The 26,935-nt window shown below is 40.2% G+C and overlaps 1 protein-coding gene across 1 annotated transcript in view; it reads right to left on the bottom strand.

The window, feature by feature from the left end:
- Window positions 1-26,935, bottom strand: part of mmp25b (matrix metallopeptidase 25b) — a 55,337-nt gene that overhangs the window by 18,145 nt on the left and 10,257 nt on the right. The window contains exons 7-10 of the mRNA XM_062056469.1: window positions 24,508-24,640; window positions 24,346-24,431; window positions 5,592-5,723; window positions 497-629 (exon numbers count right to left, since the gene is read on the bottom strand). Coding sequence (XP_061912453.1) covers window positions 497-629; window positions 5,592-5,723; window positions 24,346-24,431; window positions 24,508-24,640 — 484 coding nt within the window. The remainder of the gene's footprint in view (window positions 1-496; window positions 630-5,591; window positions 5,724-24,345; window positions 24,432-24,507; window positions 24,641-26,935) is intronic.

Genomic DNA, 26,935 nt, shown 5'->3' with positions numbered 1-26,935 from the left:
GCCTAGAAACTATGATGTCTGGGGAAAAAACAACTAAAACATGGTTTAACACAAATGTAAAAACTATACATTAACAGCAATATAAAATAGTAATGAATATAAAATGGCAATACATATGAAATGATGGAATAAAAAACTTAATTATACGAATTATATTTAATTGCCTGTGATGTTATATTTCACTTTGCATTAGAAAACTTATGGTGGATATTAGTGGCTTTAATTTTAGGTTAATGCTCCTATTAGTATAACCCCCATTGTTTTTTTGTTTTTTTAAAGGAATGCATATCAATTTTTATTTGACAGCAGCTGATGACGTCAAAACCTAAATGTTGTTGTTTTTGTTTCTCTCTGACTTCCATGAATCACAGTTATCAATATTAGGGGCCCCTGCAAACAGGGAAGTGTGCATGTTTTGTCCCATTTAAGAGTTGTGTTGGTTGAAGTGAAACAGCATAAAACAGGAAGTTAGAGGCCTCATATGAGGAGTCTTTACCGAGCACGCCGGTTTCCCTCACGCCACCAAATCTCTGCATGATGCGAATGGCCTTCTCGATGCCTTCCTTGGTCTGCAGCTTACTAGTCCGCGGGTCGGGAGGAGGAAGGTAGCCATACCTGCTCAACCAATCCTGCAGGATGCAAAGCGGAGACAATAGGAAGTGTGTTTATTTTGGTTTCCTCCAAACATGATAACCACAGCAGAAGTTAAAGTATAGTTTCTAGTGAGTTACTTCACTTCCTTCCCATCAGTCTCTCAAATGTTTAAAGATGTTTGATTTGAGCATGTCTGCCTTTGGCCCTTATTGTTATTGCACGATTGTGTCCCTGTTGTTGAGAGACTTGCTAAATGGCATAACCCATGGGTGTCCAAACTCAGGCCCCTGGGCCAAGTGCGGCCTGTCGACGTCTTCAATTTGGCCCACAAGACATAATAAGTTTATGACATAATGAGGTAAGGAATCTTACCCACAGGGAGATTGCATTCATTTGCATAGTCTGAGAATTTAGAATTTGCTATTATGTCGTTATCGGTTGTATAACATGACTAATTCAGGTCAATTACCTTTAATTATGCTTTGAACATAGGTGATCACTTATAGGACCCTTCCTTAGGCATGATAGAAAAAAGAAAATCCAACCAACACAAAATAACAACAGACATGGTCACACATAACACAACCTGCTCACTAAACGTTGTGGAAATTATTTAAAAAATGTCCATGCACCATAAACATTTTTTTAATTGCACCAATTTAAATGAATTTCAAAGCATGATGGAAAAAAGACAAGACACTCTTCACAGTCACACTTACCCATGTTTGGCTCATTTAGCTGCTTGATATTTCTGATTGATTAGAAAACGGTTACTTTTACATCATTTTAATTTTTAATTATATTAATTATTAATTATATATCCATTATATTAATAGAATATGTACAGAGACATAGTTATAGACCAGGGGGGTCAAACTCATTTTAGATCGTGGGCCACATGAAGAAAAAACATACCGTATTTTTCGGACTATAAGTCGCAGTTTTTTTCATAGTTTGGCCAGGGGTGCGACTTATACTCAGGAGTGACTTATGTGTGAAATTATTAACACATTACCGTAAAATATCAAATAATATTATTTAGCTCATTCACGTAAGAGACTAGACGTTTAAGATTTCATGGGATTTAGCGATTAGGAGTGACAGATTGTTTGGTAAACGTATAGCATGTTCTATATGTTATAGTTATTTGAATGACTCTTACCATAATATGTTACGTTAACATACCAGGCACGTTCTCAGTTGGTTATTTATGCGTCATATAACGTACACTTATTCAGCCTGTTGTTCACTATTCTTTATTTATTTTAAATTGCCTTTCAAATGTCTATTCTTGGTGTTGGGTTTTATCAAATAAATTTCCCCAAAAAATGCGACTTATACTCCAGTGCGACTTATATATGTTTTTTTCCTTCTTTATCATGCATTTTCGGCCGGTGCGACTTATACTCCGGTGCGACTTATACTCCGGTGCGATTTATACTCCGGTGCGACTTATAGTCCGAAAATACGGTACTCCCAAGAGGGCTGAACTTGTAAAATCAAGACACGACAACTTAAAAATAAAGACGACTTCAGATGGTTTTCTTTGTTTAAAAATAGAAGTACATTCTGAAAATGTACAAATCATAATGTTGTTGGGTTTTTTTTACACTTACATGTTGCGGTTAATTGTATTCTATCTTTATTTGTTGTTATTTATATTTTCTGAATAAATCATGTGATAGTGTTCATCAGTCAACTGATTGGTGTTAATTTTCAATCTATCAAAATAAAACATATATATCAAAATCAAATTACAGTATGTTATTTATGTAGTTTGATCATTTTCCTCTACTGATGTACTAACATCATGTGGTTTATTTTGTACATCTACAAAGATACAAATAATTGCTAAACCTTCCGTTTATCTCGAAAATCCTAGAAAAAATTGTTGCACAGCAGCTAAATGAACACTTAGCGTCTAACAATCTCTGTGAACCTTTTCAATCCGGTTTCAGGGCAGATCACTCTACGGAGACAGCCCTCGCAAAAATGACTAATGATCTATTGCTAACGATGGATTCTGATGCGTCATCTATGTTGCTGCTTCTTGATCTTAGCGCTGCTTTCGATACCGTCGATCATAATATTTTATTAGAGCGTATCAAAACACGTATTGGTATGTCAGACTTAGCCTTGTCTTGGTTTAACTCTTATCTTACTGACAGGATGCAGTGTGTCTCCCAATGTGACAACGGACTATGTCAAGGTAACGTGCGGAGTCCCCCAGGGTTCGGTTCTTGGCCCTGCACTCTTTAGTATTTACATGCTGCCGCTAGGTGACATCATACGCAAGTACGGTGTTAGCTTTCACTGTTATGCTGATGACACCCAACTCTACATGCCCCTAAAGCTGACCAACACGCCGGATTTTAGTCAGCTGGAGGCGTGTCTTAATGAAATTAAACAATGGATGTCCACTAACTTTTTGCAACTCAACGCTAAGAAAACGGAAATGCTGATTATCGGTCCTGCTCAACACCGACATCTATTTAATAATACCACCTTAACATTTGACAACCAAACAATTACACAAGGCGACTCGGTAAACAATCTGGGTATTATTTTCGACCCAACTTTCTCGTTTGAGTCACACATTAAGAGTGTTACTAAAACGGCCTTCTTTCATCTCCGTAGTATCGCTAAAATTCGTTCCATTTTGTCCACTAGCGACGCTGAGATCATTATTCATGCGTTCGTTACGTCTCGTCTCGATTACTGTAACGTATTATTTTCGGGTCTCCCTATGTCTAGCATTAAAAGATTACAGTTGGTACAAAATGCGGCTGCTAGACTCTTGAAAAGAACAAGAAAGTTTGATCATATTACGCCTATACTGGCTCACCTGCACTGGCTTCCTGTGCACTTAAGATGTGACTTTAAAGTTTTACTACTTACGTATAAAATACTACACGGTCTAGCTCCATCCTATCTTGCCGATTGTATTGTACCATATGTCCCTGCAAGAAATCTGCGTTCAAAGAACTCCGGCTTATTAGTGATTCCCAGAGCCCAAAAAAAGTCTGCGGGCTATAGAGCGTTTTCTGTTCGGGCTCCAGTACTATGGAATGCCCTCCCGGTAACAGTTAGAGATGCTACCTCAGTAGAAGCATTTACCGGTAAGTCCCATCTTAAAACTCATTTGTATACTCTAGCCTTTAAATAGACCCCCCTTTTTTAGACCAGTTGATATGCCGTTTTCTTTTCTCCTTTGCCCCCTCGCCGGGTTATTCCGGTTCCGGTGACCATGGATGAGGTGCTGGCTGTCCAGAGTTGGGACCCGGGATGGACCGCTCGCCTGTGCATCGGTTGGAGACGTCTCTGCGCTACTGACCTGTCTCCGCTCGGGATGGTCTCCTGCTGGCCCCACTATGGACTGGACTCTCACTGTTATGTTGGATCCACTAGGGACTGTACTTAGAGGGGGGGTTATCCACATATGCGATCCTCCCCAAGGTTTCTCATAGTCATTCACATCGACGTCCCTTGTGTGGGCTCTGTGCCGAGTATGTCTTTGTGGCTTGTGCAGCCCTTTGAGACTATTGTGATTTGGGGCTATATAAATAAACATTGATTGATTGATTGATTGATTGATTTATATTGCAACATCCAGTGGACACATTTAGAACAGCTGTTTCTTTCAATCAAAAATTTCAGCTACAGTTTTATACTTAGCAAATTCATCCCAAGGGGCCGGATAAAACCTGTTGGTGGGTCTGATCTGGCCCGTGGGCCGTACGTTTGACACCCCTGGTATGGACGCTATATATATATATATATATATATATATATATATATATATATATATATATATATATATATATATATATATATATATATATATATATATATATATATATATATATATATATATATATATATATATATATATATATATATATATATATATGTATAGAGCGTCTATACCATATATATTATATACATATATATATATATATATATATATATATATATATATATATATATATATATATATATATATATATATATATATATATATATATATATGTATAGAGCGTCTATACCATATATATATATATATATATATATATGACCACATTTTTTTAGCTCAATGTGGCCCCCAAGTCAAACGCTTGGACACCCCTGGCATAACCGAAAAGAGGGTGTGGGTGGCAGGAAAAATAAGAACACACTGATGTGGTCATGAGTCTATGGTGAAACAGGAAGGACGTAATTCTCTTAGAAGTCATTTTGCAACAAGCCCTTCCCTATACCGTTCCACCACAAGCAAACAGTAGATGACAAACCACAAACACGTTGTTGACCAAAAAAAAAAAAACGTTTTATGTTAATTAATAAATGACTAAAACAATGTACAATACATTAGAAAAATCAGAACACTTTTCGTTAATTTAAACGACAAATAAAACTGTTGAATAAATTATTAAAATAATGCACATTAGGTTAAAAAAAATAAGAACACACTTTGTTCGGTTAATTCAAATTACAAAATAAAAACAGAGGAAATGGAAACCAAAATAATTAATTAAATGGAATATATATATATTTTTTTTTTATTCAAATGGCGCATGAAAGAAATAAAGTAAAATATAAAAACATCAAAATGGTTTTAGACAGAAATGGGATGAACTCTACCTCAACCTTTTTTGAAACTATAAAATGTCCCTTATATATCACTTAAATAATTATTTTTAATTAAGTGGTATACAAAACAACAGTCATACAAAAACCCAATAAAATTCAATCATATGGGGGGGAAAAAGGTGCTCCAGCTCCTCAAACAGGTTAATCACTAATGAAAATGGATCAAATAAAAATAAAAATCAGTTAGAATGAAATTAGATTTAGGCTATTTAGATTTTTAGATTTAGGATAAAATATTGTAACCTGCTGTCAAATAAAATATGGTGTCATTCGAAACAAAGCGAGGCAGTTCGGGCAGGTGAATGCACTTAACATCACAGTCACATTAATGTACTTTCATCCACACTCACCACTGCTCTGCTGTACTGCTCAGGCGCAGCTGATGCACACGCGGCCAAAGTCAGAACCATCCACTGTAGATCCATGGCAATGGCTGCAGCAAGAAACATTTCTTGGTCATTCTGTTTTCCCCCACCATGTTTCTAACAATAAGAAAGGAAACAGCAAAACTCACCGTGGAGTCTCCTCTGAAGCTGTAGTCTGTTCTCCTGAGACTAGGATGGGCTGATCGATAGAGCCTCCCAGTCTGCCTCTCCCTCTTTACTCAAGTTCCTGTGACAGCCCACCCCAGCACACGCCACCCAACCCATGCGAGCATCATCCAGAGACATATGTGTAATATATAGTGCGGTTGTAAACCATGCAATGTTGATACGTTTTAAGGAATATTGTTGTCTTTGCTATGACTATATTGGACCTCATTAGATTGTGCGCCCGTGCACCTAATTTTCAAGATTTCAAATAATCATTTTTTGTCCATTTTTCTTTTTACAGAGCATCCAGAAAGTATTCACAGAGCTTCACATTTTCCACATTTTGTTGTGTTACATGCAATTACAGCCTCAGGTATTTTTGAATTTTTGATTGATTGATTGAGACTTTTATTAGTAGGTTGCACAGTGAAGTACATATTCCGTACAATTGACCACTAAATGGTAACACCCGAATAAGTTTTTCAACTTGTTTAAGTCCACTTAAATTGATTCATGATACAGATATATACTATCATATATACTATCATCATAATACAGTCATCATACAAGATAATCACATTGAATTATTTACATTATTTACAATCAGGGGTGTGGAGGGGGTGGGGGGGTAGGATATAGACAGCAAGTAGTGGACATAGAGAGAGAGAGAGAGAGATCAGAAGGCATAGGAAAAAGTATCTGCATTTGATTGTTTACATTTGATTATTCATCATCATCATCAGCAGCAGCAGCCGTTGTCAGTCCACTGCTGGACGAAAGCCTCAGCATGTTTCTGCCATAGTGAACGATCTCTCTTGGCGTACTCTTCATGCTGGTTATTAGCCTACACCTTCCACGCTGGCTTGGTGCGGGTTGGAAGGGGTATTTTATATCAGAGATCCTTCTCCTAGACTAATTGCCTTACTGGGCTTTTGAACTTAGTCTGTCCTGTTGGTTGTCCGCGCCCCAATTACCCAGGAACCCGCTCAACTTTATGGCGCTGACCGCCCGCCAGTCACAAGAGAAGGTGCAAACGGTTCTTTGTGTGCATTTTATAGACGTTAGTTGGGACTCACTAACCCCACACACAACCTCCCATCTTATGCCTGGATGTAGTTTAACGTCATACCCAGGACATTTGATTATTAGTATTTGATTATTAGCAATCCGGGGATGGTGTTAGTTTAGGGTTGTAGCTGCCTGGAGATGAACTTTTATTGCGGTTTTGAAGGAGGATAGAGATGCCCTTTCTTTTATACCTGTTGGGAGCGCATTCCACATTGATGTGGCATAGAAAGAGAATGAGTTAAGACCTTTGTTAGTTCAGAATCTGGGTTTAACGTGGTTAGTGGAGCTCCCCGAATGTGATGCCACAAGCTTGGCACACCTATATTTGGGCAGTTTTGCCCATTCTCTTTGCCTATTCCGCTTTGCATCACCTCTCAAGCTCTTTTAGGTTGAATGGAAAGCATTGGTTTTCATTGCATTGGTCTCTGTACTTTGCTGAATGTATCTTCCCCTCTATCCTGACTAGTAGGGCTGTGAATCTTTGGGTGTCCCACGATTCGATTCAATATCGATTCTTGGGGTCACGATTCGATTCAAAATCGATTTTTTTTTCAAATCAACACCAATCTCGATTCAAAAACGATTTTTTTCCCGATTCAAAGGGATTCTCTATTCATTCAATACATAGGATTTCAGCAGGATCTACCCCAGTCTGCTGACATGCAAGCAGAGTAGTAGATTTTTGTAAAAAGCTTTCATAATTGTAAAGGACAATGTTTTATCAACTGAAAGCAATAATGTAAATTTGTTTTAACTATTAAATGAACCAAAAATATTAATTATTTTTTATCTTTGTGAAAATATTGGACACAGTGTGTTGTCAAGCTTATGAGATGCGATACAAGTATGAGCCACTGTGACACTATTGTTTTTTTTTGTTTTTTTTTATAAATATCTATTGATAATGTCAATGAGGGATTTTTAATCACTGCTATGTTGAAATTGTAACTAATATTGATACTGTTGATAATATTCATTTTTGTTTCACTACTTTTGGTTTGTTCTGTGTCATGTTTGTGTCTCCTCTCAATTGCTCTGTTTATTGCAGTTCTGAGTGTTGCTGGGTTGGGTTTGGTTTTGGAATTGGATTGCATTGTTATGGTATTGCTGTGTATTTTTTTGTTGGATTGATTAAGTAAAAAAATATATAAAACACATTTTCTAAATAATAAAAAAATAAAATAAAAAAATAGATTTTTTAAAAATGAGAATCGATTCTGAATCGCACAACGTGATAATTGCGATTCGAATTCGAATCGATTTTTTCCCACACCCCTACTGACTAGTCAGTCTCCCAGTTCCTGTTGCTGAAAAACATCCCCACAGCATGATGCTGCCACCACCATGCTTCCATAGGTGGATTAATGACCGGGCCTACCGGGCCCAGGCCCAGGGGGCCAGAGGCCCCAAGGGGCCAGGCCAACTTGGCCCCGCGGCCGCGACCCAAGCAAAACTACTTTTGCAAAAATAATAATCTTAAGCCCCAAGGGGCCAGGCCAACTTGGCCCCGCGGCCATGATCCATAGAGGGTAAGAGGCCCCAAGGGGCCAGGTCAACTTGGCCCCGCGGCCGCGACCCACAGAGGGCCAGAGGCCCCAAGGGGCCAGGCCAACATGGCCCCGCGGCCATGATCCATAGACGGTCAGAGGCCCCAAGGGGCCAGGCCAACTTGGCCCCGCGGCCACGATCCATAGAGGGTCAGAGGCCCCAGGGGGCCAGGTCAACTTGGCCCCGCGGCCACGATCCATAGACGGTCAGAGGCCCCAAGGGGCCAGGCCAACTTGGCCCCGCGGCCACGACCCACAGAAGGCCGGAGGCCCCAAAGGGCCAGGCCAACTTGGCCCCGCGGCCGCGAGCCACAGAAGGCCAGAGGCCCCAAGGGGCCAGGTCAACTTGGCCCCGCGGCCACGATCCATAGAGGGTAAGAGGCCCCAAGGGGCCAGGTCAACTTGGCCCCGCGGCCGCGACCCACAGAGGGCCTGAGGTCCTAAGGGGTCAGGCCAACTTGGCCCCGCGGCCATGATCCATAGAGGGCCAGAGGCCCCGAGGGGTCAGGCCAACTTGGCCCCGATCCATAGAGGGTCAGAGGCCCCAAGGGGCCAGGCCAACTTGGCCCCGCGGCCACGACCCACAGAGGCCCCAAGGGGCCAGGCAAAATTGGCCCCGCGGCCATGATCCACAGAGGGCCAGAGGCTCTCAATCATTATTATCAAAGCTAATTCTCAAATTGGATGGATCACACAACCTCACTCACATATTCTTTATCAATTATTAAAGGTTGTTTCTGAATTTTGATCACAGAACTTAATGCAAATATTCTTGATTGATTGACAAAGCTCATTCTCAAATTTTGATTACACAACCTTACTCTGACAAATTATCATTATCAAAAAGCTCTATCTCGAATTTGGATCACAGAATCTCACTCAAGTATTCTTAGCTGTGCCCCTCCCCCATCAAGTCTTTCATAAACCGGTCTGTTCTTTTAGAATCTCCTCATTTGGTATTTTGAACTCGTGAGAGACTGCTCAAAATTTGGTTTCCTTTCCCTCAGTTCAGACTCAGAGATAATTTGAAATCATTCAACAAGAAGTTTAACGCGCGCACACACACACACACACACACTTGAGTTGAGCATTACTTGGAAATTCTTATATTTTCCATTTTGCTGTTATTATCAGCATCTTCCCATTTTGTCCTTTTCTTTCGAGAAAGTTTACAGTCTGACATTTGTCACTGCTGTCAGTTAATAACTTTTTGGTCTTTGACCCATTTTGTCATTTTCTCGATTCGATCGTCACTGACCACTCTCTCCTGTCTGGCAGACATCGTTGCTGCCATCATAGCTAGCAAGCTGCCTGCAGCGGGTCATCCCTATGTTCCCCGTCCCTATGTTACCCGGGTCCTATGTTCCCCTCTACCGGGGAACTAAGGACCCTTTTTAAAAAAAAGGGTTCTATGTTCCCCGCTGCGGGGAACGTACAACACTTTTTCCAGAAAAGGGTTCTATGTTCCCCGCTGCTTCCAATGCGCGACTAAGTAAGACGCACGCAGACACGCATGACAGAGACGCGTTTAAGTTGTCGAAGGAAGGAAGTTCGCGTTTGAGTTGCTCTATCTGCTGCCGCACGCCCTGTGACAGGTTAGGTTTAGGGATGGTTTTGGTCAGGGCACAATTTCGCCAAAAAAGTGCTCCACAACGCCCTGTGACAGGTTAGGTTTAGGGATAGTTTTGGTCAGGGCACAATTTCGCCAAAAAAAAGTGCTCCACAACGCCCTGTGACAGGTTAGGTTTAGGGATGGTTTTGGTCAGGGCACAATTTCGCAATTTCGCCAGATACAATGCAGGGAACATAGGACCCTTTTTTAGAAAAAGGGTCCTAAGTTCCCCGGTCGCATACAAAGACCCAGGAACAACCGGGGAACATAGGACCCGGGGAACATAGGACCCGGGGAACATAGGCACGCTCCCGCCTGCAGATAGCAACATTTTGGTGTCCTTTGGGAAAATATTTAGAAAGAAGACAAAAGTACACACAGTTGTACAACTATTATCTTTATGATCTTTTTTTTGTTAGTTTCTCTGTTACTGTGTGTGGCCAATTAAGCGACTTTTGGCCATACCTGGCTGGTGACATTTAGCGACTTTCTGGTTGATGTTAAGATTAATAATAGCAACAGTTCTCTTCATCTTAATGCAATTTATTGTGTCTGTCTCTCCACATTTTGCCATTAGGTACTTTGAGCTCTTGTTGGTCAGTCACTCTAAGGTACATTGTTGCTGCCATCATAGCTAGCAAGCTGCCTGCAGATAGCGACATTTTGGTGTCCTTTGAGAAATATTAAGAAAGAAGACAAAAGTACAAGACATTGTACGATTACTATCTTTTTAAAATTATTTGTTTCACTGTGTGATTGACCAACTTTGCCGCTAGATTTCGCGTCTTTTGGCCATACCTGGCTAGCGACTAAAAACATCATTTAGCGACTTTTTGGTTGTGAAGATAAGTGGTAAAAGCAGATCTTCCTGTTGGTCTTCCCACATTTTGCCATTTGGTACTTTGCACTCTTCTTGGTCACTCCAAGGCATTTGTCCCTGCCTTCAGCTAGTCACTTGGCTCTTTTGGAATATATTTCACTGTAATTGGCTCTCTCTCTCTCTTTCTCCTCAGTACAAATCAGCCTGTTCCCTTGCCATTCATCACTGACCACTCTGCTCTCCTGTCTGTCAGACATTATTGCTGCTTGCAGATAGCTTGGGGTCCTTAGAGAAAATATCAGAAGAGAAAAGTACACAATTATCTTAATTATCTTTTTTATTCAGTCAGTCCTTCAGTGAGTCCCAGTGTGTTGGCGATTAAGCAACGTTGGCATTCAATTAGCGACTTTTGGCCATACATGGCTGGCGACTCAAAAAACTAGAAAAAAAGTACAAAAAGTTGTACAATTAATATCTTTATTATCCTTAATTCCCCTGAATCCTAGAGTGTGTTGCAATTAAGCAACTTTGCTGCTAGGTTTAGCGACTCTTGTTTTGGGCATACCTGGCTAGCGACTACAAACATTATTCAGCAACTTTTTGGCTGTTAAGATTAACGTTAATAAATTAAATCCTAATACAATTTATTGTGTTGGTCTCGCCATCTTGCTATTAGGTACTTTGAATTCTTGTTGGTCTCTGCTAAGGTATCTGGCTGTTGTCTTTGCCTTCAGTTAGTCACTTGGCTCTGGAATATATTTAACTGTACTTGGCTCTCTCTTTCTCCTCAGTACAAATCAGTCTGTTCCCTTGCCATTTAGACATTTTCTTGATTGGATCATCACTGACCACTCTGCTCTCCTGCTGTCTATCAGACATTGTTGCTCCCATCATAGCTAGCAAGCTGCCTTGGTGTCCTTTGTGAAAATATTTAGATAGAAGACTAAAGTGCACAAAGGTGTACAATTATTATCTTTTCAAAATATTTGTTTCACTGTCAGTGTGATTGACCGACTTTGCCGCTAGATTTCGCGTCTTTTGGCCATACCTGGCTAGCGACTGAAAACATCATTTAGCAACTTTTTGGTTGTGAAGATAAGAGGTAAAAGCAGATCTGCCTGTTGGTCTTTCCACATTTTGCCATTTGGTACTTTGCACTCTTGTTGGTCACTCCAAGGCATTTGTCCCTGCCTTCAGCTAGTCACTTGGCTCTTTTGGAATATATTTCACTGTAATTGGCTCTCTCTCTCTTTCTCCTCAGTACAAATCAGTCTGTTCCCTTGCCATTTAGACATTTTCTTGATTCGATCATCACTGACCACTCTGCTCTCCTGCTGTCTATCAGACGAATCAGTTGATTTTCTGCTCTCAATTGTCTATGCTAGTAAGCTGTTATTCTCTGCTTTGGAGTGTTGATGCTGGGTTGCTAGTTTTCTAAATCACCTCACACACTTGAAGGAAGCAGCACCGATCATAAACACACAAACAAACTCACACACACACACACACACACACACACACACACACACACACACACACACACACACACACACACACACACACACACACACACACACACACACATAGTTGGTTTATCTGTTGTGATAGGCAAAGAGCCAATGTGCAAAGAAAGAAGGGAAATATGGATCATAAACGTTTAAGTGGAGGAGCTAGAAAAAAAATTCAGCAAGAAAAGAAAAAAAAGGAATCAGTTTTACTTGAGAGTGTTCCAAATATCTCCAGCTTCTTCAGTACAAAGACATCTGCTGAAAGCAATTCTATAAATGCTACTGCAAATTCAGCTAAGGTTAGCAATGCACCTGAGCTAGCATGTAGCTCCCAAGATCCTGAGACCACTACAAGTGTAGACACTGAACCAAATGCTTCTGATGCTTATGATTCAACCAATTCAGCAGTAGCCAGTTGCTCGGATGAATGTGAGGTCACTGCACCTCTGGACAGCATAGAAAATGAGCTGAATCTTTCTTCAACACCATCTACAGTGACAACTCTACCTAGTGATCCCGCTAAATGGGCTGAGACCCTCACTGAGTCAATGAAGGAAGTTCTTATTCAAAGAGGTGCAAAATCATTTCACAACCGTCACAGCCATTATCCAGCTTCTGTGAGGAACAGTGGGCTAGGAGGCAAAACCCGATGCCTAAACAATGAACATTTTACTTCACACTTGCCCAATGGACAACGAGTACAAAGAGAGTGGCTGATGTACTCTCCCTCTACTGGTAATGTTTACTGCTTTGCATGCAAACTGTTTTCCCCAAAAACGCATTCTTTTGTAACAGGCTATTGTGATTGGAAACACTCAGAAAGATTTGGTGAACATGAGCGAAGTGCTGAGCACATAACCTGCATGCAAGCAGTCTTGAACCGCGCCAAAGGTGCCACAGTTGATGCAGACCTGTTCAAACAGTTTCAGGCAGAGAGCAGCTATTGGAGGCAGGTGTTACAAAGAGTTGTTGCAGTCATTAAATTCCTTGCAGAAAGGGGCCTTGCATTTAGGGGTAAAAATGAATCGTTAGGGTCTCCTCTCAATGGGAACTACCTTGGTATTCTGGAGGTCCTGGCTGAATTTGATCCCTTTCTAAAGGATCACATCAGAAAGTTTGGGCAGATGGGTCGAGGTAATACCTCATATCTGTCCTCCACCATTTGTGAGGAATTCATTGAATTGATGGGTGCAAAAACCAAACAGGCTATAGCAGATGAACTGCAAGCAAGCAAATACTACTCTATCATTGTGGATTCAACCCCAGATTTATCTCATGTGGACCAATTGACATTCATATTCCGTTTTGTTAGCAAAGAGGGCAGTGTTGTTGAACGCTTTGTGGGTTTTGAGCCCATTACTAGCCATACAGGTGAAAGTTTGGCTAACTGTGTCATGTCTGTGTTGGAAAATCTAGGGTTAGAGCTGTCAAATTGCAGGGGGCAGGCTTATGATAATGCCAGCAACATGTCAGGGAGGTATAATGGGTTGCAGGCTCACTTAAAGAAAAGCAACCCATTAATACACTATATTCCATGTGCAGCTCACTCTTTGAATTTGGTGGGAGTCAACAGCATTGACAGATGTGGAAATGAAGTCTCTAAGTATTTTGACTTGATTCAGTCTATTTACAACTTCACAACTGCATCCACACACCGATGGGACAGGGTATTTGGCAATTCCAACATAGATCTCACACTTAAAGCTTTATCCAACACGCGTTGGAGTTGCCGTGCAGAATCTACCAAAGCACTGTGGCAGAACTACAGTAAAATAAAAGCAGCACTACAGGTTATTTCCACTGATGACACAGAGAAACGAGACACACGAACTGAAGCTGACAGTCTAGTGCGGAAGCTGGATTCACTTGAGATGGCCTTCATGGCAGGCTTTTGGGACACTGTTCTGTCCAGATTTCAGGCCACAAGTCTGCAACTTCAAAAAGCAGACATGGACCTTGGTACAGCAGTTAGATTGCTGGAATCTCTGCGCACCTTTGTTCTCTCCCAAAGAGATCTATTTGATCATTTTGAGCAGAAAGCCTTAAACATGTTGGGTGGCACCCCATCTTACAGGGCTGAACGGACGAGGAAACGTAAAAAGTTTGCTGATGAATCAGCATCCCCAGATGTTGTGCTTGAGGGAAGGCAACTGTTTCAAATAGAGACATTTATTGCCTCTATTGATCAACTGAGTTCAAGCCTTAATCACCGTCTGGAGGCCTACAAACATCTGAACAATTTGTTCAGTGTCCTTTTCTCTTTGGATACAGAGTCCAATGCTTCAGTCCTTCACAAGGCCAAGATTCTCACTGAATCATACCCATCTGACCTCAATGAAAGTCTTGGACAGGAGCTTATACAGTTCAAATCTTTTATACAGCTCAACAACACTGATGAGGAGAGGACCCCTTCAGGACTGCTCAAAACAATAATACATTTTGGACTACAGCCTACGTTTCCTAATACATACATTGCGCTACAGATTTTTCTCACTCTACCGGTCAGTAACTGTGAGGGAGAACGCTCATTCTCTCTTTTGTCAAGAGTAAAAAATGAGCTGCGCACAAGAATGACTCAGAAAAGATTAAATGCGTTATCTCTAATGGCAATTGAGAGTGAGCTGACAAGAGAGTTGGACTTCAATGATGTGGTGGATGATTTTGCAAAATTGAAAGCACGAAAGAAACCCCTTGCTTAAAGGTGCACTGTGTAAGATTTTTAGGTTATTTCCAGAATTCACCCATTCACTAATGTTAGGCTACCTGTTTTCATGAATACTTACCACCACCATAAAATTCTAAGTATCCATTATGACTTGGAGAATTGCACTTTTGCCATTTCTGGGAAGTGTCACCTGGATTGTGAAGATAGGATTGACTTTAGGCAGAAGCTTGGTGCTTTCTCTGGCAAACTGAACCTCAAGCTTCATTCTCTGCAGCTTTGCATTCTTGTGCAGACTTTCATCCACAAGGAACTTTTCAACTTCCCCACTATCGTGAAGGGGCCATCAAAAGATTTCAGTGTGTCCAGCATGTCTAGTCTCTTACTCTCCTTTCTTTGAGCCATCTCTTGTTTCTCATCTGCCCTACTCTCGAATTTTGCCTTCATGAATTTACTCCAGTTGAGTTCAACCTCCCTTTTTGCTTGTGCTGCTGCCTTGAAACCTCTAAAGCTCCTGGCTCTTCTGTAAAATTATTGACCTATTGACTGCGTTCAGTGTGCCCAACTTCTTCAGTTTGTAGTCCACCTTGCCACATTGTCTCTCCATCCCAATGTTGTGCACAGGGGTGCCATCAATGTTACTAGCCTGTTCACTGACAGGGTCCATTGGGAAGGTCTCCTCATCCATCCTCTGCCTGGCCAGGACAGTCTTCAGATGGGGCAGCATGAGATCTGTCAGCTGCTTCACTTCATCCAAGTATTCGGCAGCCACGTCTGACACTGAGTTCAGGACATGTCCAGTGCCTGTCCAGCCACTATAGCATTCTTGGAAATGGGCTATCTTGACCTGCATGCAGCCCTTGTACCATGAACTGGCCTACACCTTTCTTTGTGGTGCTCTCCGATGCATGTTATCATTTTACCTTTCTCCTTCTCCTCAAGCTTAACCACAAATAGATACAGACTTTGAGCCTCAATTTGCTGCACAGCTGCCGTTATGCCAATGTGTTTTCCTAAGATATTATTTTATTTTTAATGATAGAAGGGAGGAAAAGGGGGCAAAAATCATGTCCGATTTAGTTTTTTGGGTGGGTTGGGGGGTTTATTTCATGATAGCTACCAACTTCCAATACATAATATCTCTCAAATGACCCAATGCACCATCACTGAAGTGGGCGTAATCATTTTCAAAAATGTTTATTTTTAGGCCATTTATCCCCTCCCCCTGTGTCTGTGTGAAACCTGTGCTTGTCAGTGTCTGTGTGGTATACCTAATAGTGTGTGTGCAGTATGTGCACTCTTCTGTACAGTACAGTGTGCATGTCTGTTCACAGTATACAGTATTTCTTGCATAGTGCGTGCGTGTGTGTGCGCCCACACGCGCGGGGGGTTGAGGGGCCAAGACCATGTCAGGCCCAGGGGGCCAAAATTTCTTAATCCGCCCCTGCATGCTTCAGTGTAGGGATGGTATTGGCCTGACAAAAATGTATTATTAAATTTTGGAATAAGGCTGAAACACAACAAAATGTGGAAAACGTGAAGCGTCGTGAATACTTTCCGGATGCACTGTACAGTATGCAAGACCTATGGATGAATTTCGACACTATTTCTCTAACACCATGTACTCTGGTGCAACATTTTCAGGCTCTGGGAAAGTGTGGCAGTTGCAAAATGTTGTGGCCGGGTTTAGGATTTAGCCCTAACCCTGATAACTAAATGTAATATAATGCACTTAATCTGAAATATTAGCCCAATACGACACACATCATTGCTGTGATTTGCATATCCTCATTATTAAATTACGGTGATCTCTGTAATGATGCAAGTTGTCCAGTAAGCAACACATGTACAGCAGTGCAGATTGCTCATTGACTAAGAAGAGCGAAACGTCCCCTTCATCCATCCATCCATTTTCTACCGCACTGGAGTCTATCCCAGCTGCACTGGTCCAAATGTAATACGAGATACGAGTTTAAATGGATCGTACCTGGAAAAACGTGTCTTGCCAAACAGCGTCAGCCATTGAAATAAATTAAAATCTATTTATTCAGTCTTTGGCTGCCCCAAAACAGCACACATTTTGTTATCATTTTAAAGTCATTACTTATAAGTAAAGATTCAGTGACATGAGTGTAATTTTTGGCTACGCTACCCATTTCTGCCGAGGGAAGCAGAGCTTCTCTGGGGGTCTATGGAGCAGTGAGATGGCCTCAGCTGGCCTGGACGGTGTAAGTAAGTAAGTACATTTTTATTTATAAAACGCTTTTTTTAACAGATAAAATCACAAAGCGCTGTACAGAACATAGGTAAGTAAAACAACAATTCAATTTAAAACAACAACAAAAAGGATACAAAGTGGATTACAAATTATAGTTAAAAGGTGCATTAACTAAACCTACTCAGTGGCCTAGTGGTTAGAGTGTCCGCCCTGAGATCAGTAGGTTGTGAGTTCAAACCCCGGCCGAGTCATACCAAAGACTATAAAAATGGGACCCATTACCTCCCTGCTTGGCACTCAGCATCAGGGGTTGGAATTGGGGGTTAAATCACCAAAAATTATCCCCGGGCGCGGCCACCGCTGCTGCCCACTGCTCCCCTCACCTCCCAGGGGGTGAACAAGGGGATGGGTCAAATGCAGAGGACACATTTCACCACACCTAGTGTGTGTGTGACAATTATTGGTACTTTAACTTTAACTAAAAGCTTTACTAAAAAGAGAAGTTTTCAAATGTTTCTTAAAAGTTTCAATACAGTCAAGATCACGAAGAGACTGGTGCAAATTGTTCCAGAGTCTGGGAGCTATAGCCTGCAATGCCAGGGGCCGTACTTATCAAGCTTCTCAGAATGACTCCTAAGAAGTCTGCTAAGAGTTGACTTAAGAGTAAATAAATTCTTAGCTAAAAGCTGCACTTAAAAGTTAGTTATCAAGCGTCTTACTCACACTTTCAGCGAAGTGTAGGACTGAATCTTAAGTGTCACACTCAGAGCTGAATTACGACATTACTATGTGCCGTAAATGGAATTTTAGGTGACGTCATTTCTGTGTCCATAGAAATGACCAATCACGGAAGGGAATCCGTTGTCTAAGAATAAAGAAATATCTTGGAAATATTTAAGTGGACAATGGGAGTGTATATTTTGACAATAAACTACAAAATAATACAAAACAAACTAGTCCCCGCCGGCACTCACGCTACCGCTCCCTCTCTTCTGTCGCCCACACACTCACTGACGTCACTCACCTCAGGGCCACACACACGCTACTGTCATAACATTTTCTTTCCAATTCATTAATTAGGCAACTCATTTGAAACTGGTGTGGGTGGCTCTATATATACTAGCCCGCTGCAGCCACATGCAGAAATCAACATGGAATTGAAAAGTATTAAATCTGTGACAAAAATAATACCCGCTCTGTCTAAACGATACCATTTGATCAGCTGCTCGTCATCAAACAAATCCAGAACATCGTTCCGCTCCCTGAATGTTCGCGCACGTCTCTCTCGCCTCAGTGCCATCCCCTGCTGGCAACTCCTAACCACTTAAGACACCTCTGAAGGTCTCTTAAATATCGTGGAGAGTAGGAGTGATTCTTAGACTTAAGAACGTTGATAAAAAGCTTTTATTCTTAAGTTTGAGAGTAGGACTAAATTTCGCAAATTCTCAGGACTTAAGTGTAAAATGGCACTCTAAGAAGCTTGATAAGTACGGCCCCAGGTCTCCACGGGTTTTAAAACGAGTTTTCGGGATCTTTAGAAGACCCTGGCCTGAAGACCGCAGGCTGCGCCCTGAAGAGTAGGGGCAAAACAAGTCAGCCCCACCATGCAACGCACAGAATGTCAGGACTAAAATTTTAAACTCAATGCGGAATTTAACTGGAAGCCAATGAAGACTGGATAAAACAAGGGTGATATGGGCTGTTCTGGGTGCACCGGTCAAAACCGGTGGGCTTCTGCATGATGATTGGATGATCTGTCTGAGGCGGAATCTTTTTTTGATTGACAGCTAAATGAGCGAAATAGGGATCTGGAAATATAAACCACCAAAGGAGCATTTTTAAAATTTCATTCAGATGTGTTCTGTGTTAATCGGGAGACTTTTCTAATCCCCGTAGTGACTATTTCTTTGTTAAAAAAACGACCAACAACAAATGCAGCATCTATTTCTGGTGTTATTGGAGATTTTACACGTTTGGAAACCCTGACTTCTGTCGCTCTGCTGTTACTCTCCCGAACGAGCAGCAGGTGTTGCTGTGGGCCGAAAATGAACTTACCCTCCTTGAAATATCACTAGCCGCCACTGAATTACAGTATATGGACAAAAGTGTTGGGACCCTCAAAGGGAAACTACACTTTTTTCTGATTATTGTCTATCATTCACAATCCTTACGAACACAATCCAAGAACATATTTTGTATGTCTTTCTTTTTTTAGGCCTTCTAACTTGGAAATAAACACCGGCAAGAGTCCGCCAAAAATGTTGCTCTATTCTGCATTTAAAACGCTCTAAAAAATGTCCATCCATGTTTTATATACACGCTGTAAGTATATACAGTATGTAATGTAGTAACAGGCACATTCATAATAACATGTAGTATTTACGTATTTTTGTCATTTTAAGCATACGGCGGCGTATTAATTTCACAGACGCATCAATAATAATAATAATAATAATAATAATAGATTTTATTTGTAAAAAGCACTTTACATTGAGCAAGTAACCTCAAAGTGCCACAGTGTAAAAAAAAATAGTAATAATAATATTAATAATAAAAGATGATAAAAACAAATAAAATATAAAACCAGAAACAGCCCAACAGCTAGAACCAGCATGCATATCTATAAAAATCTATAAAAAGGCTTTTTTTAAAATCACAACCTTAGTTATTTCCTTTAACAAAATAACAACTACTACTAATCAGGGCAGACTCCATGAAAGCTAAAACCGACTACTTTGGGAAAAATGATGATCCAGAACCGTATTTTTTTGAGTCTGAATATAAGGAGGATGAGCAACAAGTTTTAGAAGGTAAGGGCTAAGCAGATCTAGCAAGTAGCACTATTGCTAAGTGCTAAACAAGAAATTTAAACTATAAACATAATAAAACACTTGCTTACTGTACATAGTCTGCTCTCACTTGGATGGCAACAGATGGGATGTTCATATCTTCCCGTTTAGATTTAGAATTATAATCTTCACGGAGGTTTAAAAAAAAAAATAGAAAAGATGAGTGCAAAGTCTTTCAATGTCTTTCTGGCAATCTCCATGTCCAAGTTGAATGTCAAAGTTGATCAACTTCTCGGTAAATGGCCTCAACTTGCTACTACCCGCGTGAGAGGTGATGCAGCGGCTCACCAGCTCAATATGTCAATAGCTGCTTACGCTAGTTAGCGCTCTGTAATCACGGTGTGGCTATAAATAGTTCCAGGGCGTTAGTTCTTATAAAAACAATGTCGCTAATACTTGGTTAATATTCAGGTCACAGCATGTAAATGGAGTATTGTTGGCGGTTTTTGGATGTATTTCGCAAATTTGAATGCATTAAAAAAAAAAAAATGGTGTTCTTTTCTTACATAGTGATTGGAAATGACAGGCAAAATTCGCCAAAAAAGTGCAGTTCCCCTTTAACAGATCCTAAAAAATCTACCCACTTTTGAGCCTAATGACCAAAAATATCATCTTCCCCAAATCTGCTGTAAAAATATCATATATTCAAAGTTTTTTGTTTTTTTTTACATCAAAAAAGTTTTTTTTTTTAGAATTACTTGATCCCTTAAAAGTCAGTATAATTTACTTAGTTCCACTGTTTTTTTTTATTGCCTTTTTCCAGTGAAATACATTTCAAAGACTATTTGCGTACTGTTTTTATTTAACATGGATTTGTATGCTTTGTTGTACAGTGTTAGATTTTAAACTAAAGCGCGCACTCAAGGACCTCGGAAAAAATAAATCCCAGTTTCTCTAAAAACTGTTGGTAAAATACAATGTATTATTGGTTTTTTTTATATATTTTTTTTACCCTAAACAAGCCAATTGTGTATTTTTTTTTCTTTTATTAATGTATTTGTTGTTGTGTTAAGCATTGAAAAAGGAAATTTTTAGAAATATAGACGGAAAAGAGGTAAATTAAATAAACTTGGCTTCTTCCTACACCTTTTTGGACATGTTTGAATGTGAAATTGTAAACATGGGATATAAACACTGACTGTACATGTTCGAAACACTTTATTATATTATTGTTATTTTTCTTTTAATTTCATATTCATTACTTTTTTTGTTGCTGTTTTGTTTTTTTCTCTTTTTTGTTATTAAACATGTCTGAATTTTTTTCTTTACAACGAACCTCTCCCTGAAAGATACCAATCAAATAAGGATTATAATATGTTTACATATTTTTTTTATGATAATAAGAAAGCTGAAGTGCAGTTAAAACACACATTTTTTTTGATAGTGACACACTTATTTCAATAGCAAGACATTCTTTCAGAATAGTAAACTCTGAAAGTTTGTTGCAAGCTTTCAATAGGAAGAAATAGCGCCATCTTGTGGAGAAACAGAAGTGGGGAAATAAAAAGCAAGTAGTCCAAATTTTATAAATCTCAACACAAACAATTGTGTTGGGGTTTAGTTGTAAATATTTACTATATGCAATATATAATTATTTTAGTATTTATTTTTTTATTTTATTTGTTTCTGTTGTTGTTGTTGTTGTCGTCTCTCTGTCTAATCTCCCTCTTGTCCCCACAATTTCTCCCTGTGTCTTCCTTTTTTCCCCCCCTTCTTTCTATCCCCTCCTGCTCTGGTCCGGCTGCGCCAATCATTAATAATAATCCATTTAATAAAGTCAAATACTTATAAGGCAACAAGAGAAGTATCCCACATTTCTCTTTTTAACGTAAATCTGTGCAGCAAATATGGACATCTAAATGAACAATATGATTTGCCTGAGTGGCTGGACAGGACAACAAATAAATAAACTTAACCATCGCCCCCTTAGCAACACATTTTGGATACGTATTAGTGGACAGCACAATTCATGACGGAAGAACTTCAGCTGACTTTTGACATCATAAGTGCATTTCTGTGCAAACACATGCTCAAAAGGAACAAAAGCTGTTATACTGTAGCTTTACATTTCCTTCCGCTGTCCCTTCTTGTGTCCCAATACTTTTGGTCTATTGGTCAAGGGAAATTAACGACGCTGCATTAAGTGGGATAGCTTAGGCATCTCCCATAGCGTCTCAGAAGGCCATTACTGTATGATAGTGCGTCTCCATCTCTAATTTCAGTGTTAGCTTTCCATCCCTTGCCCTCCTCAGGAGCCCCTTGTGCGAGTCATGCATGCCATTAGCACACGATCGGTCCTGGGCATGACGTTAAAGTGCATCCGGCAGTGGAGGCTCCTCTATGGGGTCTTTGGGCACTAGGAGGTTAACCCCTTTACTACTGTTACCCCAGGTGGCCATTGGCAAAGGCCTAGTACCTGACTGCCCCCTAGCCAGGGATACGGTGAAGACCTCAACGGCGGAACAGGCGGAAGACGGTAGATGTAAGAACTACCACAACGGCTGCGATGGCGGAAGAAGGCCCCCCCACATCCATGTGGGCCCAGTTATGGGGAAATAACAACCCAAGACCTCAACGGTGGAACAGGCGGAGGATGATTGCTAACCCTATGGAGGGTCACAACGGCTGGGATGGCGGGTGAAGGCTGCAGCAGAAAAGGGTCTCCAGTCGTCTTGGACTCCATTCCACTGGACCCTGACCCGGATTTGCCAAGGATCGTGTGGTGATCGTGTCTGTGCACCCCCCCCCCCCCCCCCCCCCACCAAGAGGATCGTCATACTCGCTTCGAGTGACCGCCGATGATAGCATTATCTTGTGTGATGACTGTATTATGATGATAGTATATATCTGATAGTATATATCTGTATCTGTATCATGGGGACGCCGTGGCGAAGTTGGTAGAGTGGCTGTGCCAGCAATCGGAGTGTTGCTGGTTACTGGGGTTCAATCCCCACCTTCTACCTTCCTAGTCACGTCCGTTGTGTCCTTGGGCAAGACACTTCACCCTTGCTCCTGATGGCTGCTGGTTAGTGCCTTGCAAGGCAGCTCCCGCCATCAGTGTGTGAATGTGTGTGTGAATGGATGAATGTGGAAATACTGTCAAAGCGCTTTGAAAACCTTGAAGGTAGAAAAGCGCTATACAAGTATAACCCATTTATCATTATTTATTGTGGACCCCGACTTAAACTAGTTGAAAAACTTATTCGGGTGTTACCATTTAGTGGTCAATGGTATGGAATATGTACTTCACTGTGCAACCTACTAATAAAAGTCTCAATCAATCAATCAAAAACACGATGCTATGTAAATGTCGGTTTAATCACAAATAAAGAGCGCTGATATTTTATATGGATGACGCGGTTTTATTGTCATTAAAGGGATCCAAGGCCTTCACAAAAGGGTTGACTCTTGGCAGCTAAACAGTTCACTAACACGACACACACACACACACACACACACACGCACGCACACGCACACACACTCGCACACACAGCAACATAAACATTACACTAAGGACCTGTGGAGTGTAAAGACAAATAAATAGCATTTTTCAAGACAAATGGCGACAGCTCAAACCGAGTTGCATGGACATAGGAGTGTGAGCAGCCTTTTTTTTTTTTTTTTTTGTACAACACAGTAGCTGGTTGTCTTGTGGTTGAGTTTGCACATGCACGGTTTTATAATGTTGCCATGGCGGTGTCGCAGTAGAATTTCACAGTATTTCCTCTCCATCCTGCTTTGATTGTGAGTCTGAAGTGCATGCAGGCAGGATTGATTGTCAGCAGCTCACTAGTGATATAAAAAAAAAAGCCTCCTAATATGTTGATCTACCGGATTTGTTTGGTATATAAAACACTGTGTTGACATGTATAACCATATTGTTCATTTTGGATGAATGGATAAGCAGATTTAAGTCCACAAAGTGCAGCTTTGTATGTTGTGTGTTGGAAAGTTTTGCACAGCTTCTTACACTGTGGTTCCACTGCACAATACTCTACAGACATTTCCTGGCATTTACTGAGTAGCGCTGCATCCTTCAGTGAAACAGTCCACGCCCTTTAAACCTAACCCCAAACTATGTCTAATGCTACCCTGCAGCCTGAGCAAATGCTAAGCAAATCCCAGCAGCGTACTGTCAAATAGAACCAAAGCTGCTCTTGAGTAAATGTGTAAACATTGGAGCTTATTTTCGATCCGCAAAAGCTCAGTCCAGTGTAATTGTATTTTTCACTCTTCTTTTTTGTGTTCTTCTTCTGTCAGGCCGGTGCTCGTTCACTGTAACCTGGCCCAGTACTGGCCCAGGTTCTGGCTCATGCCCTGCTGCTCAGTTCCCGGGACCTGGACCGGCACCGAGACGCCGGGTGATATGAGGCCTAATGGTCGAGGGGGGAGGAAGAGGTGGTCAGTCTCAAAGACGTGTCTACCGATGCTTGCTGAGAAGGCACTCACCGGTGTTGGAGTTGGCTGAGGGCGGAGTCTGCAGGTGAGGGGAGGAGTATGCTGATGAGTCAAAGCTGCGCGGTGCAGATGGAGATGGAGGCAACATGCAGGAGTAGGAGGAGGCCGATTGGGGAGGGATGGACTGATCATGGACGGGATGATGCAAGGTGAGGGGACACAGTGGAGAAAAGACACAAGAAGTAAGCTATTGTTCAGTTCAGTTCGGGTCAGTTCAGTTTCAATTTATTTCGAACAATGCAATGCAGCACACAATTCCAGTTGTTTCATTACAGCACGTCCGAAAAAGAGTTGGAAGAAGCAGAGCTTATTTAATCCTACCCCTTTTCATACCACAGCAATTTTATCCAATTTCCTTGTTCTCTGTAGCAGAACAGTGAACAGATCAATAATAAATTATTAATATACCATAGTAAGCATACAAATATTAAATATATAAATAATCTTTGTCTCAATAAAAAAAAAGGAAAAAAAAAACAGGGTTCAAGATGTTCATCATAGTTCTTGTTCTGTGTACTTTGTGTACACTTGTAGTTTGAACAGTCTCTTAAAGTGAATCATATTGGTGCTTTGTTTGATTGCTTTGGTTAATCCATTCCATAATGTTATTCCTCATACTGATATACTGATATACTAAGGGTTTGTTTATTAGCATGCTGGGTGTAGTAACAAGATTTAACAGCTAGAGGGTACTGGAGTGGCGTATTTTATACACTCAGAAGCACAGTCACAATATAATGAGATCCAATACAAGATGTGTATTAACTCAAAGGTAATAATAATTAATTTTTATTTTTCTTTAAAATATTTTATAGTTTGAATGAATTAAATTTATTATAAGTTTATTTCGGTCATATAATCCATTTTTTTTGTGTGATCAATTTAACAGCACAGATGATACATATTAACAATCATACACATACACACACAAAAAGAAAAACAATGACCGAAAAAGGAATAGGCTGAAGCCAAGGCTTATATTTGCCTATCCTGTATATTCACTGAACATTAGATTGCCTGGAACAATAAATGTTCAAAAAATCAATGGGATGAAAGAAATCGTTGCTTTGTTTTAGAATTTTCCATTATTTCATCTTTCAAGGCTTTCTTAAACCTTAACAAAGAACTACATGTCTTCCACTCATCACTGAGCTCGTTCCACTATTAAAGTCCTAAAACTGAAATGCATTTGTATTTTATATTCATTCTTACTTTACATTTTTCAAAAAACAATATAGTTTGAAAGGATGCAGAGCCATAGAAGGGTTTCTAATATGTTTCTCCAGTCATGCAGCCAACGAGACAAAACTATTACTTCTGAACAATACATGCCAAAATAAATATTCTTGTATTTTACTGTATTGATAACAGGTTATTAATATTAATCATTGTAGATGGATGCCTTTTTTATTACCCTATAGGGCAGTTGTTGAGACATAGGACTTATTATAACAAATGAGTGTTATACCATTTAAAAAAATATATCTATACCATTTTTTTTCAATTAGTCTATAGAAGTATACCTTTTTTCTATTTGTCTGTACTAGTATACCATTTTGTTCAAATAGACAATAGCAGTGATTCTCAAACGGTGGTACAAAGAATCAATTACATTTTCAAACACAGTGTTACTGTTCAAAATTGGTGTAATGTTACAATGGCCAAAAATATTAAATATACATGGTGAAGGGGTTATATGATGATTTTTTTCTATATTCAAACACCTCCTTGTGGTCTACAACATGTCATGGTGGTTCTTTGGTGAAAAATCTGCACAGATTTTGTTAGTGTATGTGTGACAATCATTGGTACTTTAACTTTAACTTTTAAAAAGCACTAGCGCTAACCACTGCGCCACTGTGGTCAATAGTGGTACACCATTTTTTTCAATTGGTCTATAGTAGTAGACCGTTTAAAAAAAAAAGTGTCTATAGGCCAGTTTGATCAAGCCCTATGAACTATGCCTATCAACAAGCGAGAAGTGGGTAGTGGTAGTATGTATCTTAAAGCGCAACAATTATTGAGCCCTATGAATTCTGCCAAGCAACATGTGAGTAGTTGTAGTAGCAACAGCGATAGTCATATCCCATTTTGTCTTTGGCCTAAAGAGCAGTTCTAATTGATAATGCCAAGCCAACAATTAGTGATAGTATTTCTATGAGTAGTAGTAGTACCAACAAATTTAAAAGGGAACTGCACTTTTTTTTTTATTTTGCAAAAGTCCACTTACAATTGAGCCTACGGGTGCCGCTCTATTCTGACCTATAAAGCCCCTACATAACATCCAAACACCTCCATTAGGGTTTTATATACATGATGTAAGTATATATGTAAGGTAGTAACAGGCACATTTATAATAACATTTAATATTTACGTATTTTGATCATTTTAAGCATACGCGGCGCATTAATTTAAAAAA

The sequence above is a fragment of the Entelurus aequoreus genome, linkage group LG08, assembly GCF_033978785.1.
Source record: "Entelurus aequoreus isolate RoL-2023_Sb linkage group LG08, RoL_Eaeq_v1.1, whole genome shotgun sequence".
NCBI lineage: Eukaryota > Metazoa > Chordata > Actinopteri > Syngnathiformes > Syngnathidae > Entelurus > Entelurus aequoreus.
Note: the sequence above shows the minus strand (reverse complement) of the source record. Positions and strands in the feature narration are given on the sequence as shown.